Raw genomic sequence first — 19,390 nt, 5'->3', positions numbered from 1 at the left:
TACAGTTTAAGAGTATTTTTTAATTATAATCAATGCAAATGAGTAAATAATTATATATATGAATACAAGTTAAGATTTTCTAGTTTAAGGTTGTTTTTTTTAGTTCATTGTGTTTGAAACTGAAACTGAATTACAGAGGTAATAATAATTGTCACGTCATTAAAATTACTTGCAGTTTGTTTTGGCCTCTTTGCTTCACAGGCCTTTAGACATTTTTTTAAACTGTATTAAAAGTAAATAAGGGGCTTGTGATGCAGAAAATGCTTTACTGTATATCATTTGATTGTTTTTGCTGGAACATGATTGCCTGATATTGCTTCTCACATGCTACAGACAGCGGACTTACTCTTGAAATGTTGTGCAACGCTGATTTTTGATGTTCATGCTTGCTGTCGTTGGTCTTTTATTTATTCCAAAAGCAGACGTGCAACACGTCACGCGGCGTCACGAGCCGTCTGGCACAGTTTGTTCGTTACATCAAATCTAAAAGCTTTCATGAACTCGGTGCCGATGCCAATCAGCAACACTTCCGGGGCTGACATTTTATATGTATGAAAATGTCACAAGTTATTATTCTACTATTAGTCATCTGCACTTAACGTTCAGGCCACTGTAGTGCTCACTGTGATTCATAGCTTAAAAACCCCCATAAAATACTAAAAAGTTAAATGTGTAGACGAAAGGCAGATTTCTGGTGAAAAGCTTTCCAACGTTGGTGTCACTGTTGTGTTCACAGGCCTGACACCCAGCAGAAAGCCCCGGTGACTGCTCCTCCTCCCCCGCCGCCCCCTCCACCTCCCCCTGAGCCGGCTGGGCCCCCAGAGCCGGAGGAGGAGATCCTGGGCTCCGACGATGAGGAGCAGGAGGACCCCGCGGACTACTGCAAAGGTCAGTCACATGCGCACGTCTGTCCCAGCCCACACTTCTGTCTTATGGAGCTCTGCGCTGGCCTCCCTGGCCCACACCGTCTTCACCGGCTCGTCTTCCTACCTTATTTCTCCAGAGTTCCATCCTGATGGGATTAGCAGTTCATGTTTGCAGACATTATAACAGCCAATTCAGAATTGCTCGGCTTTTACCAAAATGTCAGAGATGAACCGAGTTTCCTGCCACAGCTCAGGAGGACAAAGGCAGCTTTACAACATTCAAAGCATTAATTATAACGCAGCCACGTTTCAAAATGGTGCATCACTCTGTAAAATTGTATTTCACTTTAATCAGTACACCTCAACATGTTTCGATCACATACCATGAACATCACTTCAAGTGAAACTTTTCTCCTTTTTTCCCAGATGGCTTCTTTCACTGTGTTTAGAAAGTGTTTTGGAAGAAGCACAGTCGAAGCGTCAGATCTCACTTCAGTGAGATGAAAGACAAAAAGAAAAGAGGAAAGATCACATCTCGTTTATGTTGTTTGGCTTCTTTTCAATTTTACGTCTGAACCTTTTAAAGGACTTTTAAAGCACTCGGTGCACTTTTTAACCCATTTAGGAAAAGTGAATACAGCACTTTGTGTTTATAAGAAATGTTTAGTTTCGTTGAAAATGTCAAGGCTGACCTGAAACCTAATGACTCAAGAAAAGCTGTGAGGTAGTGTTGCTTAGGAATGCTTTGGTGAGTAACACTGTTGAAGCACTAGAAGCTGGAACCAGCAAATATTAAGCGCTTTAATTCAACTGACTCAGTAATGACTTGAGGAATTGGTTACACTCATTTGCCATGACATTAGGTACACCTTACTAAATGAATTAATATGGCAATCCTGCAATACATTATTATAGCCTTCAGAAACACCTTGCTGCATAATGCAGTACAACCAGACCCATAAAGTGCATTTAAGGAAAGCAAAGCTGTGAACGACACTTTAAGCAAAAACTGAAGGATTTATTCCAGCTTGTGTTAGACTGGGTTTGCCTTAGCAAGCTTTACCTGGCAAAAATTGATTTAAGTCAAGACAAATGTTCTAATTTTATAGATTTTAAATCAAGTTTTTCATTTGTCTCTGTATTGTGTATTTGTGTATAGCTTCGTTTAGCTTTAGTTCATTTTCTTTACTTTTCAGCGACCATGCACAAAAAAGGTTGATCTCATAGGAGTAAATATACCTTTTACCGGGTTTAGCAGCTAGATATTTATATCAGCGGTCCCTGGGCACGTGCACACAATGTTAAATAGACTGTAAAAAACAAAACATATATCCATGATACAGAGAGAAAACAGAATAATCTAATCAAATATACATATATAGTCAAAAATAGATCCCATCTGGCTGTAAAATGTGCTTTGCTGTGCTTTCCTGCTGCTTTGCTATTTCAAAAAACTCCAAACCTTCTTTTTTCCCTCGGCCCATGTGAGAATAGAAGAGGTGAGAATCTAGAGCTGAGCAGCCTCCTGCGCGCTCTTTCCTCTTGCCTAAACTTGGAGTTTCTCCAGGTGTGAATGTGTGCGACATAGAGAATCTCTTGTCGTGTGCCACATTTGAGAAAGGGCAGCTTCAGACGGTGCTCAAACTTCATCCACTTTGCAGAGTTCGTGTGCGAAATCGGCTGTCTGACCCTTCCTCCCTCCATGCACCTGCTGGCCTACCTCCACTTCTTACTCGCTAATGGATTTCATGTCATGGCAGGGTTATCGACTGTAACCTTCATGTTCTCCTTCCCCTTTCTCTCTCAGGAGGGTACCATCCGGTGAAGATCGGGGATTTGTTCAACGGGAGGTACCATGTGATCAGGAAGTTGGGGTGGGGCCACTTCTCCACCGTATGGCTATGCTGGGACATCCAGTGAGTCACACATTAATGTTTATATACAGCAAAGGCTTTCAGATTCTGCTTCATGTTTCTCTTGTGTGCGCACACACACACATAAACACACACACACACACACACACACTAACCACACACACATCAACCACAACACTTGATCTAGGAAAAAAGAGAGCGCTCGTATACTCCTAACCTCTCGTTCACACCCGTGCACAGCAACGCTTGTTCTCATCCGCTTGCCTCACATAAGCCGTCTGCACTGCATATGCCCTTTTTCGACCACATTTGGCACGTCACCACAATGGCAGCTGCAAGCAACACCACCCTGTGCTGGCATCTAAGCCATCTATTTACACTGTGATGTTGTTTGTGTGTTGACAAGGCAACCGAGGTGGATGGTTAACGGTATCATCAGCCCAGTGTCACCTTTCAGTGATTCGCACACATACACACCAACTAATTTATTCACCAGTGTTAATTACACTAATGGTGGTCATAAGCTAGCGAGTTGGGTTACTGTAGGGACGGTCCCCAACAAATACTGACCTTTCACTGTATGTCATTTTGAAGAGATATGTATAAACTTTATTAACCCCACATCGGAGTTATTATAGGTTTGTATTTTGAAATCGTTTTTTGTCTTTTTTAGTTTAGTTTGAGTTAACCATGATAACCTTTTCCCACACTAAGAAAAATATAAAAAAAGATTTTTTTATATATACACAAAATGCAGTTGGAATAAAATATATTTTTAGCAGGTGTTTATCAGGTGTGCATATTTTACAGTGTGAATTGTGTCGAGATGACGGACCTCAATAGCGCTCCGTCCTACACGGTGGCTGTAACAGTGTACTGCTGAAGGAGCTGCTCAGGGCCTCTACAGTCACATGGAGGGGGAGCGGCTGTTGCCCGCAATGGAGATTAGCTTGGCTAACGTCCTCCTCTTACCCACCTCCTCTGGTCCTCTACTCTAGGGGACTGGCTAGGACAGAGCTGGAGTGGCTGAGGCCATCAATGTGTCATAAACAGCACAATACATGTTTTGAAACATACAGCAATCCACACACGAATCAATATCAGAGGAATAAACCTCTTTTTTCCCCCATCTCTCAGTCTTAGATGTGCATTACTCACCACTCATTCTCTTTTTATGAATTGTTGCTTTTCCACTGAATTTTTCACTGAATATATGAATGCATGCTGTTGCCTGATGAGATGCGTTTCTCTGTTCTCTTTAGATCGCTGACTCGTGGCTTCTGAAGTGCATGTTTTCTGTTCTGTTCTTTCAGTGTTTTTGTTTCGTCCTTTCTCCAGGAATTGTTTCCATAGTTCAGGAAACAGAAGGCATAGGATAACATTGTAGTGCAGCGCTCCTCTTTAATGGGCCTGTGCAATCTCTATAGTGCACCGTGTAAATGCACAATGAATGTCAGGTCAACATTTAGCAGTTTTTATGAGAACAGTATAGGCGTAGGTGAGAAATTCCACTCTTCTTTTTCATCTGCTCGTATTGAAACACGCTACCATTAATGTGAAGTGAAATCTGAAGTTGGTTTGTCTCCAGTTCAGACTGTGCCTGTTCACTTTGTAACAAAACAAAGCACAAAGGATTTACTCACTTCAGTCTACAGCTAGCAAATATTGATTTCTTTGAAAAATGGCTAAATGAAGCAATAGACGCCAAATGTTCTGAAATAATGTAACAGAACGTGGTTAGATGGTAATAACTGAATATATTCAGCATGATAACCTGATTACAAAGAGTTTAAATGTGGGCCGTGAGGAAGACAAAGAGGCGTGTCAGTGTTGTGCTATTTCACAATGTTAAGATTGTTTAATGTTAATTAAATGCCACACAGCTCATCCATATGCATTTCCAGTGGCAGTGTGGGTAGTGTAAATGACAACCAGCAAAGCCTAGGCTGACGTTGCTCGTTAATACTTGGTTCAGTCGGTGATTCCTATTTTCATCTCTCTCACGGGGTGGCATTAATCAGCTTTGCTGGCTTCAACAACCTGTTAGCGTGTGAGTCACTATAAAATAAAAATGATGCGTGTGTGCGTGTGGCATTACAGAGTGAAGAACTTTGTGGCGATGAAGGTGGTGAAGAGCGCTCAGCATTACACAGAGACGGCCCTGGATGAGATCAAACTGCTGCGATGTGTGAGAATCTGATTAATTTGACATTTTCGCTTTTTTTGGATTTTCTCGTCTTAATTTTGTCTTTCCGTCTGTTCTTGCTTCTTTTTATAACTCTCAGCGATTTTTGCATCCATTGCCATTTTTCCCCATAGCTCCTGTCCTTACGTCACCCTTCCATTCTTTCCTTTGACTTTAAATATACACTTACAAGTTGTCTTGCATGATAGGTGAAGAAGTCAGGCCTCTTATAATCTGGTGTTCAGCAGCTTTATCTTCCACATCCATCTTTCCTGTCTTTTTTCTTTCCTCTGTTCACATTTGCTCGTGCTCGAGTATTTTTCCTCCTTTCCTATCTTCCAGGCCTTTTTCCTTTGTTTTTCTTCTCTCTTCATCCTCCTATTGTCAGGGTCATTCTCTTTTTGTCCCTCCTGAGATGTTTACCATATCTCATTATCCGTCTTGTCCGGCAGGTGAGAGAGAGTGACCCCAGCGATCCCAATAAGGATATGGTGGTACAGCTGATAGATGACTTCAAGATTTCAGGAGTCAACGGGATACGTATCCTAATCAAGAAGCGTGCGTGTGCATGTTTGGATATATGGAAAGGACAGAGATGTGATGATGTGAGTCCTTAACTCCCAGTTGCAGACGTTTGTATGGTGTTTGAAGTGCTGGGTCATCACCTGCTGAAATGGATTATTAAATCCAACTACCAAGGTCTCCCGTTGCCGTGTGTCAAGAGTATTATCAGACAGGTGAGGACACACACACACACACACACACACACACACACACACACACACACACACACACACACACACACACACACACACACACACACAAGTAACAAATTGTATTTAAGAGCATAATAAAATGACTGAATATTTTACAAAATTTGGGTAAATTTAGCACCAACATTGCAGTCCAGCATTTGCAAAAGTAACCCAATCAATCCTTGTTTCTCCAACAGCTGTTACTGCAGGTGTGAAGTTAATACCCATTGGTTGAGATGATCTTCTCAACCACCTCTATTTCTTAGATCTTGCTTCCAATGAGCCAGCTGATCTTTTGTTTTGTTTTTTTAAGTGATCTTGAGTGATATGTAAAGAAATGAGACTTTTGCACAGTTTTTTATGTGTATTGTAATACAGAGACTTTACATGTGTTCTGTTTCTCTCCATAATTCATTTGGTGGTGCAGGTTAACATCATTTTCTAACTAATTTAGTTTCTGTGTCCCGGCCTGTCATATGTTGACTAATGAGGATTGAAGATGGTGGATAGAGTCACACAGCCAATTAATACACATTTGTGCTAATGTTCACTTCAAACGTTAATACCGCCGCCACTCTGAGAAGCGGGATGACAAACCAGCTGATCAGCTGAGCGTTTCAGCTGCTGCCAGCTTCTTGTAAGCTGAGCTGGAGATGAGTAGAAATTGAATGAGACTGTCCTTCACTTCAGTTTCAAAGCCTCAAAACAGATACAATTGAAAGAAACACAGGAAAACATCAACAGTTTCTGTCCTCGCCGCCCTCGGAGAATGGAAAGCATCTAAAGAATGGTTGAGCTGACTAATAGAGAGTGAATGAAAGGGAGAGAGACACAGAAGGAGATCTGAAAAGAGGCATGTTTGCATTTTTTGTGAATCCATGGTTAAACAAGAAGTATGAACATGATTTCATGCCTCTGTGCTAAACAACCATGTCTAAAGGCATTATGGTTAAAGGTTGCTAGTTGCTTCGTTATATGTGTCGATCCTTCTCGTTCCAGGATATCGCAAACACCTTGAAAGAGTTTCTTCAGATTTAGTTCTCATATGTTTTTGATTCAAGGAAGAACAAAAATTGATGTAGGTGGTAAAAGAAGAAAAGTCAAGCTAACGCACCTCATGTTTTGGTCACAACTAATTGTTCACATGCTAATTACGACTTATGGTAAAAGGATAAAGTCACCAAATCTCACTGGTTGGCAGAAGCATACAAATGTCTGTCTATCTGATGTGTCTGCAGGTCCTGCAGGGCTTGGACTACCTCCACACGAAGTGTAAAATCATCCACACAGACATAAAGCCGGAGAACATCCTGATGTGTGTAGATGACGTCTTTGTTAGGCGTATGGCCATGGAAGCAACTGAATGGCAGAAAGCTGGAGCTCCACCACCATCTGGATCAGCAGGTAGCGATACGTTTCATTCTCCACACATGTATTTTCAGAGAAAGGGTTATTTAAAGGGACCTTTGCTGCTGTGAGTAAGATATCATTAACAATATTTGGTCATCTTAAAATCTGGTATTTAAGTTACATCGACCCATATTTTTTTCTTTCTAACATTTGTTGTACTTCTTTACTTATTTACGCTGTGCCCGACTCAGCCAGGTGTTGTGTTTGTAGACGTGTGTTGCCTATAGGAAAGTTGAGGAGTGCCCTGTCGCTGCTAACCCATGTCAGCACTCATAACATGGTTGGAGGGAGTTTCTTCCATCACTTCTTTAGTTTTTCATTGTCATTTAAAATCATAATACTGATAAATTAGCAAATAAATAATATCAGCTGTTGATACATCAGCACCTTGATTCTTTTTCAGGCTTTCTGTTGTACATTTGCTGCTCTGTTTGTTATGATTTATATATGTATTTATACATATATAAATCATAACAATGGAAACATATTTGGTACAATAAATTGTTCACATGCAAAATTGCCATCAGATTTACAACACATGCACACTGGAAAATGATCTTCTTACTGCCATGCATCCTGAATCAGTGTTTGTGCTTGCTGCTTTCAATCTGCATGCTATCTGAATACAGTCAGATCCTTATTTCTCTATATAAGGAAACACGTTTACCTTGAGGTGAAGTGGAGAGAGCAGTGACGATGTTGTTAGAGATAAGATTGCTAATGCAACAGTGAAGGAGAAAGTAAATAGTTTCCGAGGAGGAAGACAGAAAAAGGCCAACTTTTGAAAGTGTAAAAAAATTAAAATAAAAAGGAAAGATCAAGATGAGAATTCATAGGATGATGGAGCTTTGCTTCCCTTCAGACACTTACTGTGCCTTAAGTATAAAAAGGTTTAGAATCAGGTCTGTGTGAAATGTTTGTGTGCGCACTGTTAGTAAGTTCGGACCTAAATTAGAGCCATTGTCCTGTTGTGTGACCCAATTTGGGCCAAGCTTTAGGTGTCAGCCTCCAATTCGAATCTAGAATACTTTGACGGAGTTCATGGTGGACTCAGTGACTGAAAGATTCAAAGGTTATATAGTTGCAGAACAAGCACAAATCACCACCCCTCCACCACCATGCTTGACAGCTGGTGTGAGGTGATTGTGTCGATATGCTGTGTTTGGTTTTCACCAAACGTGGCCAAACCACTCCATTTTTGTCTTGTCTATCTAAAGGATATTGTTCCAGAAGTCTTTTGATTTGTTCAGATGCAACTTTGCAAACGCAAGCTGTGTTGGCATGTTCTTTTTAAAGGGAGCACAACGTCTCATGGCAACTTTTCCAAACAAGCAATACTTTGTGTTTTTCTGTTGGTACTAGAGCAGGGCGATATGGCCAAAAATATTTATCACGATATATATTTGAAAATTTGCGATAACGATATAACTGACGATATAATTGATGCCAGACAAAATACAACTCCACAACATTACTAGCGCAAAAAGACAACCTTCCTTTTATTTTCACTTAAACAAGAAACTGGTTTTTATGTACATTAAAGCTTTATAAAAATGTAACAGTGCAAATGCAAATTCCTTGCTGAAAGTTTAACCAAAAGGCATTTCCAGTAGAAATGTGCTGACATATCCTGAGCATAACCATGTATAATAATATCCACTGAAGTTAAAAAGAGGTGCTTTGCAACATTAAACTGTAGTGTGCAGTACGTATTTTTCGGACCATAAGGTGCACGGGATTATAAGGCACATTAAGCGAAACAAAGCAGTCAGATAAATCAAACTTTATTAAACTCATTCTTCTTGCTTCCTCCACTTCTGTACCATTGATTCATTAATGTTGAATTCTCTGGCAGCTGCTCTATTCCCATGTTGTTGCAGTATATTAATGACTAACCTTCTATTGTGGATGGATTATCTCAGTTGTTCTCCTGACTGAAGTTTGGTCCGTTTACAGCATCCTGCCATGCGATTGCATTTGTCTCTAACTATCAGGCACGTTAACTTTTATAAGTGGAAAAGTGTTAGTGTTCGTCCTCCAGCTTCACTGTTTATGTTATGCTAACATAGCTGTGTCGCTAGCGATCACGTAGCACATCATTATATACCAGCTAGCCCAACTTCAGTAACCCTACAAACGTCACTGCTGTTTAGTTTCCTGTCTTCATTTATGTTGGAAGTGATAGCAGAGCTGTACGTTTGAATTTTTTCAGAAATCTCTCAGTCAGAACATGCTATATCATGCTTGGGTAACTAGCGAAACTAGCGAGCTAACTTCCGCTAGCTTCCTGCTAACTTCTAACTCCGTTAAATGTAATAACTTTTGTTTTCATGGATGCCTGGAAGTTAAACTTCATAGTTACACCTGGTAAAGCAGCAATGCTGATCGTTTTATTAAAGATGAAAGAATTTAGACAGTTTTTAACTCTCAGTGATGCTGCAGTGTTCGTTTGACCTGAAGCATCACTGAGAGTTTAGGACCCAGATTACTCCCAGATTTAAGAGCATCTTAGTCCGACAAATACGACAATAACGACGGCCGCTTGCCTGTTCTGCAAAAAAATGTGCTTTGTCGTGTATCTGACGGACAAACACCAAACCAGTTCCACATCACTGAAGTTGCACCATTTTTACAAACCAATTCTGGTTCATTTGTTTCACTCAACAATCGGCCATGTGCGTATGAACACAAAGGCACTGCGCATGCGCGTTTTACTCATATTCTATCGCGATATTTCATTTTCCTATCGTTGCCTAACATTATACCGGTATTACCGTGAACGGTATAATATGGCCCAGCCCTAGTTGGTACTATCATGCACTTTGACATTTACCATGCTAACTGAGATCTGCAGACTCTAAGTTGTAGCTCCTTGAGTTTATTGCAGTTTCTCTGAGCGTTGCATGGTCTGACCTTGTGGTGAATTTTTGGATGTAATATGTTAACAGAACCCTGAATGCTCCACAACAGAAAACTGCCAAACCTCCTGTTTTTATAGACGGATGCTCACACTTGTAAGTGATCAGTTAATCAAGTGCATTTGATTTGCAGCACTGGGCAGGTACTTATCCTTTTCTAATGAAGCATTACGGGTGTACTTGGGGTTTCCTACATGACTGTAGCTACACCGTATTAAGGTGACAGTGGTGTCAATTTTAAGCAAAAAATCAAATTCAGGTATTTCTCAAAAAATAACTGCACTGTGTTATACTTACGTTTGTTTCCAAATGGTTGGGTATTTTATACGAAAATTAAGAAGAGAACAAAACCTAAAAGTTTTTGGGATATGTTTTTACCTCCTATCAGAAATAGCATGAGTGAGGTCTGTTTGTTTAGTGTATTCATTTACACTTCTTACTTCTTTGTTATTACAGATTTCTCTTATGTTTAATGTTGACGTACTCCTACAAGAAGTGTCGAAGCCTTGAGTTTCTTCTCACCTGCTTACCTTTACAGAGACATTTGTTGCTTTTTTTAACCCATCTCTTGTCAAAACGTTCTTCCACTTTAAAAAAAAACCCTAAAAGTTCTCAAAATTATTCCTGATGAACTCCACATGAACCCCTGTCCCTTGGTGAACCCCCTGTGAACTGTCAATTGCTTGCATCAGCCAACAGGGTCTTTTTGAGCCTCGGGGTAACAAGTTTTACTGCTTAGATTTCTACACGCGTGATGTCAGGCACAAAACCATCAACTGTCAAAACAAGAGCAAGTGCTCATAGTAACACACGCTGTCTCTGATTGAAGATAAGCAGTATATCGTTTTTTTTTTAATTGACGTTAACATAAGTGTAGAAATAAGTGTAGACATGTGTTTTATAGTGAAATTTCATCTATTTCTGCTTCATGTGAGAAGAAATTTATTTTATTTATTTATGACTGCTATACACGAATGCCAAAGTACTTTACACTGCTTGCGTTATGATAAGCTAACTTCAATTAGCAGCTCAGCATAGCTCCTAAGATAGGACTTAATAATAACTGAATAACTGAAGAAGAAGGCATTAAAAAGAATAAAACATAAACATTATCAATACAGGAAGAGCGTGGAAAGTGATTTTTCTCGATTTGATAACAAGATTTACTTTTTTGTTTCTGAGTGTTTCAGGTTTTTAAATGACCATACATGCGGCGACATGCATGATTTGCACTCTTAACTCTTAAACCTCTGCCTCGGTTGTGTGACGGACTGATGACAGTGATGCTTGAAAGTGTCTGATTGCTATTTTTTGCTTTCTGTTTTATCAGTTAGCACAGCCCCCCAGCTCAAACCGGTGAGTACAACAGATGTGAGTATGAAATGGGACACACACACACACACACACACACACACACACACACACACACACACACACACACACACACACACACACACACACACACACACAGACAGACACGCACAGCACAATATTAAAAAGCAACGCACTAATTGTCTCATTTAGAGTTATTTACCTGTAGCTAGTAGTCTGTTGTTCCATATAAGGCAGGATAAGCTATATTGCCAAAAGTATTTACTGGGCTGCCTTCACAGACATATGAACTTGAGTGACATCCCATTCTTAATCTATAGGCTTTAATATAATGTCGGGCCAACCTTTGCAGGTATAGCAGCTTCAACTCTTCTGGGCAGGTTTTCCACAAAGTCTTGGAGTGTGTTTATGGGAATTTTTGGCCATTCTTCCAGACGCACATCAGGTCAGGTCAGACACCGATGTTGGACGATAAGGCCTGGATCATCTTTTCTGCTCTAATTCATTCCAAAGGTGTTCTGTTGGGTTGTGCTCAGCATTTTGTGTTGGCCAGTCAAGTTCTTCCACACCATCCGTGTATTCATGCAGCCATGTGGTAACAGGAAGGGGCCATCCCTAAACTGTTCCCACAAAGCTGGGAGCATGAAATTGTTTAAAATGTCTAGGTATGCTGAAGCATTAAGAGTTCCTTTCAGTGGAATTCAGGGACCGAGCCCAACTCCTGAAAAACACCCCCACACCATAATCCCCCCTCCACCAAACAATGCAGTCAGACAAGTACCGTTCCCCTGGCAACCACCAAACCCAGATTGCTGATCGCTAGATGGAGAAATGTGTTTCGTCACTGGAGAGAACCCATCTCCACTGTTCTAGAGTCCAGTGGCAGCGTGCTTTACACCACTGCATTCGGCACTTTGAATTGCATGGAAACCCCACAAAGCTCTCAGTGCTCTGTTCTCGAGCTAATCTGAAGGCCACATGAAGTTTGGAGGTCAATAGTTATTGACTCTGAGTTGCTGTTGTTCCCAATCATTTCCACTTTGCTATAATAATACTAACAGCCAACTGTGGAATATTTAGAAATGAGGAAATTTCACGACTGGACTGCACAGGTGGTGTCCTATCATTCCCCGAGGTCCTGAGAGCGACCCAGCCTTTCACAAATGTTTGTAGAAGCAGTCTGCATGCCTAGCTGTTTGATTATATGGTGGCCATGGAAGTGATTGAAACACCTGAATTCAATAATTTGGAAAGGTGAGTGAATGCTTTTGGCAACATAGTGTATGTGTGACACACTCACCAGTCACACAATCCTGCCCCTGATAAATGATTTAGATATTATAATTTAAGGCTAAACTAACATTGGAACAAATAAAAACAGAAATGTAAGTATATAAAACTAAACAGCAAAAATGTAACTGAAAGATGCAAAACTAGGCAGCACGGTGGCACGGTGGTTAGCACCGTTGCCACACAGCAAGAAGCAGAGGTGTGGACTCGAGTCACATGACTTGGACTCGAGTCAGACTCGAGTCATTAATTTTATGACTTTAGACTTGACTTGAAAAAATGTTCTAAGACTTGTGACTTGACTTGGACTTTTACACCAATGACTTGGGACTTGAATTGGACTTGAACCGGTTTACTTGAAAAGACTTGATATTTTACCCCAAATATAAAATTTAACATGCATATTATATAGAGATTGAAAATGTGACGTCATTCACGGGTAGAACCGCAAAGGATTCTGGGAACTCGTGGCAAGCGGTACTAGCGCACGCAGGCTTTTAATTAAAATCAGTTATACAGCGATAAAAAGAAACACAAAAATGTCAAGAAGCCGTTGTATTATTAACTGCAATAGCCGGTCGCATGACAGCCACGGGAAGCCGACGGGTAAAGAGATCGGTTGTTATCGGATTACGTCGTTGAAGAGAAATTGTTCAAGCCATGTTTCCGAAGTAACAAAGACGCGACGGATGGCCTGGATTGCAGCCATTCAAAGGTCAAATATAACGTCCCAGAACACTCCAGCTCACAGGTTAGTCTGCTCCAAGCATTTACACGAAGGTCAGAGTTTTGTAGTAGTTAATACATCATTTTTCTTAACATAATTGGTGATATAGGTTACAAGCAAGTCTGACGCTGAACAGAAATTGTCGCGCTATGCTCCTTTATTTATTGTGTTTATTGTGCATAAATAGTGAATTGTCCTGACACAATATTGCGTTTCGCTTCTGTTATTATGGTGCATTGACAAAAACATATACTTTTATTCACAGGATAAAACAGTTGTTTTGTATCACCAATTGCCCAGTACGATTACAGCATACAGTATTATTGTCACTGCTACATTTCTGTGATGCTACCAGAAATTATTTCCACTACTAATTAATTACCGTTGAGCTCAAAGATCCTATTAATAAACGGTTAATGAATGTGTATTTATGACGTCGATTTGTGAGACTGGTAAACTTATGATACGTACGATGGTCTTTCGTTCTACACGGTGCATTTCAAGGTCCTGCACCCATCCGTCGGTAAACTGTACCTGGGCTTGTTGCAGTGACCTGAAGTTACTAAACTTCATGAGTGTATGCACTCACTCCAAGAACCGTATGATTATAAATATGCATATAAATATGCTAAGATGAGATAGCTGACTTCATCTAACTAGCAAATGTTGTCCAGGCTACGTTGGTGATGCAGTTTTTTTTAATGTGTATGATATTTTTGTCATGCGATTTTAAAGCCGGTCCTATAACCGCATCCAAGAATAACATGCAGCTTATCTCAGAACTGTCGGTGAAAATTATTCTTGGAGCTAGGTTTAATTGAGCTGCATTTTAAAGAGGTGCAATTTCACAATTTGTGTATATTTTCTACGTTCACTTTTGTCATGTGTTGAGAAAAACACAGATTTTAAAATTACATGGTCTAATATTTACATTTAGCATATAACTGCAACATTATTTTTTCGTTTTTTTTTTTTTAAAGACTCGAAAGGACTTGAAATTCAAAGTTTCAGACTTGTGACTTGACTCGGACTTTTACACCAGTGACTTGAGACTCGACTCTGACTTGCCTGACATTACTTGAGACTTGACTTGAGACTTGAGGATAAAGACTTGAGACTTACTTGAGACTTGCAAAACAATGACTTGGTCCCACCTCTGGCAAGAAGGTCCTGAGTTCAATTCCACCATCAGGCCGGGGTCTTTCTGTGTGGAGTTTGCATGTTCTCCCCGTGTTTGCGTGGGTTCCCTCCGGGTACTCCGGCTTCCTCCCACCGTCCAAAGACATGCAGCTTGTGGGGATAGGTTAATTGGATAATCCAAATTGCCACTAGGTGTGAATGTGTGAATGAATGTGAGTGCGAATGGTTGTCTTGGCTCTGTGACAGACTGGCGACCTGTCCAGAGCGTACCCCGCCTCTCGCCCTATGACAGCTGGGATAGGCTCCAGCTCCCCCCGCGACCCTGAAAAGGATAAGCGGAAGCGAATGGATGGATGGAAGATGCAAAACTATTGTCTAAGCTAAGTGGAACTTTAAAGAGTTGAAGCTCAGAGGATATTAAAATTTGAAATGGAAAGCACAAAACTGCAGCTCTGATGCTCGGTTCAGTGAACATCTATAACATATAAATGAAAACACAACACTCAAAAGTATCAAAACCTTTTCTTATTTCTTTGTTTTCCCTTTTCACTGACTTTCTCTCCCTCTTTTGTGTTTTTCTTTTCTTTTTTCACCCTTCAGGTTGGAAAGATCTCCAAGAACAAGAAGAAGAAGCTGAAAAAGAAACAGAAGCGGCAAGCCGAGCTTCTGGAAAGGCGAATGCTGGAGATTGAAGCCCTGGAGAGGGAGGCAGAGAGGAGGGAAGAGAAGGCCAAAGAAGGAGGGGAGAAGGCGACGCTCGACCGCAACCTGCCTTCACCGCTGCAGCCGCCGCAACCGCCTCCAGGCCACAGCACGTCCCTGGGAGACAGCGACGATGACGACGACGATGAGGAGGACGGAGAGGACGAGGAGGAGGAGGAGGGAGGAGAGAGGCCCATCAGGCTGACTAATCATACATGTGAGTCATGACTGCAGGGTGACTGTGAAGATAAGCAATTTTACTACATTCAGACATTTGTGAATCAATCAGTAGTGCTTCAGCGTGTCAGATATGACTCAGGTGTTTTGATCATTTATAATTGTAATTGTTTGGAATAGAAAAATGCATAAAGGCACTTTTCTCATTATAATTATCAAAAGTACATAAATACACCTGTTATTATCATGTTATATGCATTCTTATATCCCGCTCCTCCTTCAAAAAGGTTACCATGACTACGGTCCACCAGAAAAAAAACTCAAATACCAGTTGGCGACATCTTCGGCTCATTTACATTCCCTGTCACGTCTGCTTAATGTTTGTTTGGTGGTTTCCTGTGATCCTGTAGGCTATTTATAGGCTGTGTAAATTAGTTTGCTACTTGCAGCGAATCTGCTGCATTGCCTCCTCACAGCCTGTTTTTCGGCGCTCTGAATCATCGCCAGCATTTCAGATTTCAGATGAACTTAATTTGCCACTTTGTCTCAATTTAAGTGAGACAAATTGGCAAATGAGTCTGATTATCAGGCGGGCTTGAATGTTGCAAAAAATAAAACACTGTTAATCGGAAGCCTGAAGACAAGCTGCAGAAAGTCGAACATATATTGTTCTCCGCGTCCGATAACTGTTCCTAATCTGTTAGTTAGCTCTTATTTGGACTCCATTTAAGCTAAAGGAAATGTTTCCTGCAGCCCGGGGATGTAATGCAACGTTCTGGTTGCATTTATTGTTTCCAATCAAATACACTGAGGGAAAAGTGAGCAATTAATTAAAAAAATGTATTCAGGTTGTGAATAGCTAGAAGGTGAGTTATCCCAGAGCAGATCTTGGCTTTGACAGATCTGCGTCACGTGTGAGTATTTGTATGGTTTTGGTTTTAGTCTGTCTGTGAATGAATAGGATGTGGATTGGCTCCAATCACTCAACCCACACTAGTCCTGCTGTGTATGGAAGCCTCGGCTGATTCACGAGAGGGGAAAAAAAAGAAAGAAAGAAAAACGTCTTTCTCCGTCTCCCTCCTCCACCCTCTGTCTCTGCACCTTCTGCCTCTTTCATTCTTGTATTCTCGCTTTGCTTCCTTCACTCCGATCTTTCTTCTCTTTTCATGCTCCTTTTCTCTCTGCCTACATCTTGTCTGATTCCACTTACTGTACATCTTCCTCCCGCCCACCAACTGTCTATAATGTTTTCCTTTTTTCTCCATGTTAGGTGCAGCACCTCCCCAGGAGCAGAGCGAGGCAACCCACATCACAGATGATGACCCTGATGAGGAGGCGGAGGAAGAAGAAGAGGAGCTTACGCCTGTCGCTGAAAAAGATGCCCCTATTCCCCCCGCCTCAGAGGAAGGCAGCGGAGATCCAACACAAGCAGAGGTTGAGCCAGAAGAGGCAGAGGAGGAAGAGGGATTAAAAGGGAGAGAGAATGAGAATGAGGAGGAGGAAACAGAAGAAAAGGTAGCAGAAGAAGAAGAGGAGGAGGAGGAAGAGGAGGAAGAAGAAGAAGACGAAGAAGAAGAAGAGGAGGAGGAGGATAAAGAGACAGAGGAGCCAAAGAGTGAGAGCAAAACAGAGCAGGAGGTTGTGGTGGTGGTGGAAGAAGAGGTTTCAAAGAAGCAAGAGGGGGAGGAGGAGGACGAAGAAGAAGAAGAGGAGGAAGAGGAGGAGGAAGAGGAGGATGATGACACGACTACTGACCTCCTCACAGATAACACCTCCCCCATCAAACCCCACATCAATAAAACCAATTCGGTCAAAACCAACGGCCATGTTTTGTTAGGCTCTGAGGGACTGAAACCAAACCCAGGCACGCCTCCGCCTCCTTCCCCCACCCCAGAGCCTCTTCTCTGCCCCCTGGTGGAGTCTGAGCTCAGCTACACAGACAGGGACAACTCTCTGAGCTCTGGTTATGAGATGTATAACGGCGAGCTTGGAGAGCCAGGACTCACCAATGGCTCCAGTGAGCGGCATCTAGGTACAATTCCCATTTTTCCCGACTTGCCTCTGGATCCCGAGCCAGGAAACACCATTTGTGTTGGTACGGCAGACATTGAAGCAGGACCTTCACCCAACAGCCCCACTGCAGACCGCAGTCGCACCGTGTCCTCCTCGAGCACGGGAGACACACCGAAAGGTAAGATAGGATTATAGCAATTTCAAAACTCAGACTTTAATACTGAGCATGTAAACGACGATGGCTGAAAAATAGTACTGATTTTAATGATAGTGGGTGTAGCAACCATCCGGTGCAGGTATAACATGAAAATTAATATGCCAGATGTGATCAAATTAAAAATGTCAGTAACTGTTTTGTGATGGAGTGATGGGCTAAAGCACTGTGACCACCGCCCACTAATGCACTGTCCACTCCAATCTCTCTCACCCATTGACTCATGCACACCTCTGTCATGTGAAGCACTGAGACATTAGCTCGCATCACCCGCAAAAAAGAGACCAATGACGCTTGGAAATTGCCACAAAGCTTTACTCTTAGACTGCTCCAAATGCTTCGATAGGTGTGCGACCTGACAAAGACACTCACTAAACATTATTAAAGTGGCTCTTGAGATAATTATGACCAGATGAGTTGGACTTTGTTGCTGATTAATGGTTTATCTCTATTTAAACCACTGATGGTCAGGGGTACTCCACAAGAACTGGAGTCAACATCTGGGAACAACAACAAAGTTGCTCTCAACTAAGCTGGATTGGTTTAGTTCATCAGACTCCCCAATAGCTCCAGCACAGAGAGACACCAGCCAAGCAATCTCCTTACAACACAACCATCATATCAAACAACTGCCTAAGAGTTAATTTTAAAGTTTTAGCCGTTGTTGTGTAAGCACTGTGACAATTCACCACATCGGTGTACGTATTAACACAGCACTTCAACATGAGACAATTACTAAAGCACATCGACAGTAGCACTAATTCATTTTATTCATTTCTGCCTCAGTTTGAAACCCATAAAAAAGCCTTTTAATGTTTTTTTTTAATCTGATTTTACTGGTTATTCATGCTATTTGCTTTAGCAGTAAATTCATTTCCCCCATAGCCTGGTGCAAAACTGTTTATTTGAGTTAGTGTTCTTGCTTTGGGTAATAAAAAAGTCCTGACTGGTAAAATAACATTGTTTGTCTGAGCTGAAAGAATACATTTTTATTTCTTTTTTAATACAATATACCATTTACAATTTCTCCTGCTACCACCATTTTTCTTGTTATACAGTCTTGTTATTCACCTCAACAGTGGTTAAAACATTTCAAGCCATCAATACATATGTTTTAGTTCTTGTGCCTCAGAGTTTCTACCATTATTTATTGTTAGGGAACATACAACAGGTAGTATAGTTCATAGAGTTGAAGAAAGGAACCTATATCCCTCTGCTATTGCAGAGGCCTGGGTTCAGCTATGCTCTGGGCATTTCCTACAGCTCTCTCCTCCAGCTTTCCTGTCTACTCTCAACTGTCCCATCACAATAAAAGCTCAAAAGGCCCCCAGAAACACTCAAACATTATTCAAGATCTCACTGAAGTGATTGTCTGAAGTCCTTGTTGTGATTCAGTATCACCAGTTGGCTCTAAACTTTTACTTTAATTACAGGATTTATCTCCAACTTCAAACAAGTCCAAGTCTGAGTAAACTTTGTGCAGTGCAGTGGTTCTAACTACACAACAAATTTAAACTCATTATTATGAACCGTTATCATAAGCTCTTATTGTAGTTGCTTTTGAAGTGTTACTGTTGTCCCATCTTGTTTTTTCATAAACTTTTTATTTTATCTTAGCATATTTGAAATATCACAGCATGATTTTTATATGTAAAATAAACATAATATAACATTCAAACTAAAAATATTATTAATAATAAAAAGTGGAATTTCAATCATTTATTGATCCATTAAAAATATTCCTTCTAAAAGTATATTTTAATATTTAACTTTGAAGCCTAGCAGTG

At 41.0% G+C, this 19,390-nt stretch overlaps 1 protein-coding gene across 11 annotated transcripts in view; it reads left to right on the top strand.

The window, feature by feature from the left end:
* srpk2 (SRSF protein kinase 2) overlaps positions 1-19,390 on the top strand; it is a 75,773-nt gene that overhangs the window by 48,105 nt on the left and 8,278 nt on the right. For 6 of the 11 annotated variants that reach the window (XM_080874679.1, XM_080874680.1, XM_080874678.1 and 3 more), the window contains 9 exons: positions 737-888; positions 2,674-2,782; positions 4,841-4,928; positions 5,378-5,465; positions 5,556-5,662; positions 6,919-7,084; positions 11,339-11,379; positions 15,098-15,416; positions 16,647-17,567. In XM_080874679.1, coding sequence (XP_080730805.1) covers positions 737-888; positions 2,674-2,782; positions 4,841-4,928; positions 5,378-5,465; positions 5,556-5,662; positions 6,919-7,084; positions 11,339-11,379; positions 15,098-15,416; positions 16,647-17,567 — 1,991 coding nt within the window. The remainder of the gene's footprint in view (positions 1-736; positions 889-2,673; positions 2,783-4,840; positions 4,929-5,377; positions 5,466-5,555; positions 5,663-6,918; positions 7,085-11,338; positions 11,380-15,097; positions 15,417-16,646; positions 17,568-19,390) is intronic. The other 5 variants (XM_080874675.1, XM_080874682.1, XM_080874684.1 and 2 more) reach the window with 1 other exon arrangement.

This window comes from Rhamphochromis sp. 'chilingali', assembly GCF_963969265.1.
Source record: "Rhamphochromis sp. 'chilingali' genome assembly, chromosome: 2".
NCBI classification, from domain to species: domain Eukaryota; kingdom Metazoa; phylum Chordata; class Actinopteri; order Cichliformes; family Cichlidae; genus Rhamphochromis; species Rhamphochromis sp. 'chilingali'.
This window is presented reverse-complemented; position numbering and strand designations above follow the sequence as displayed.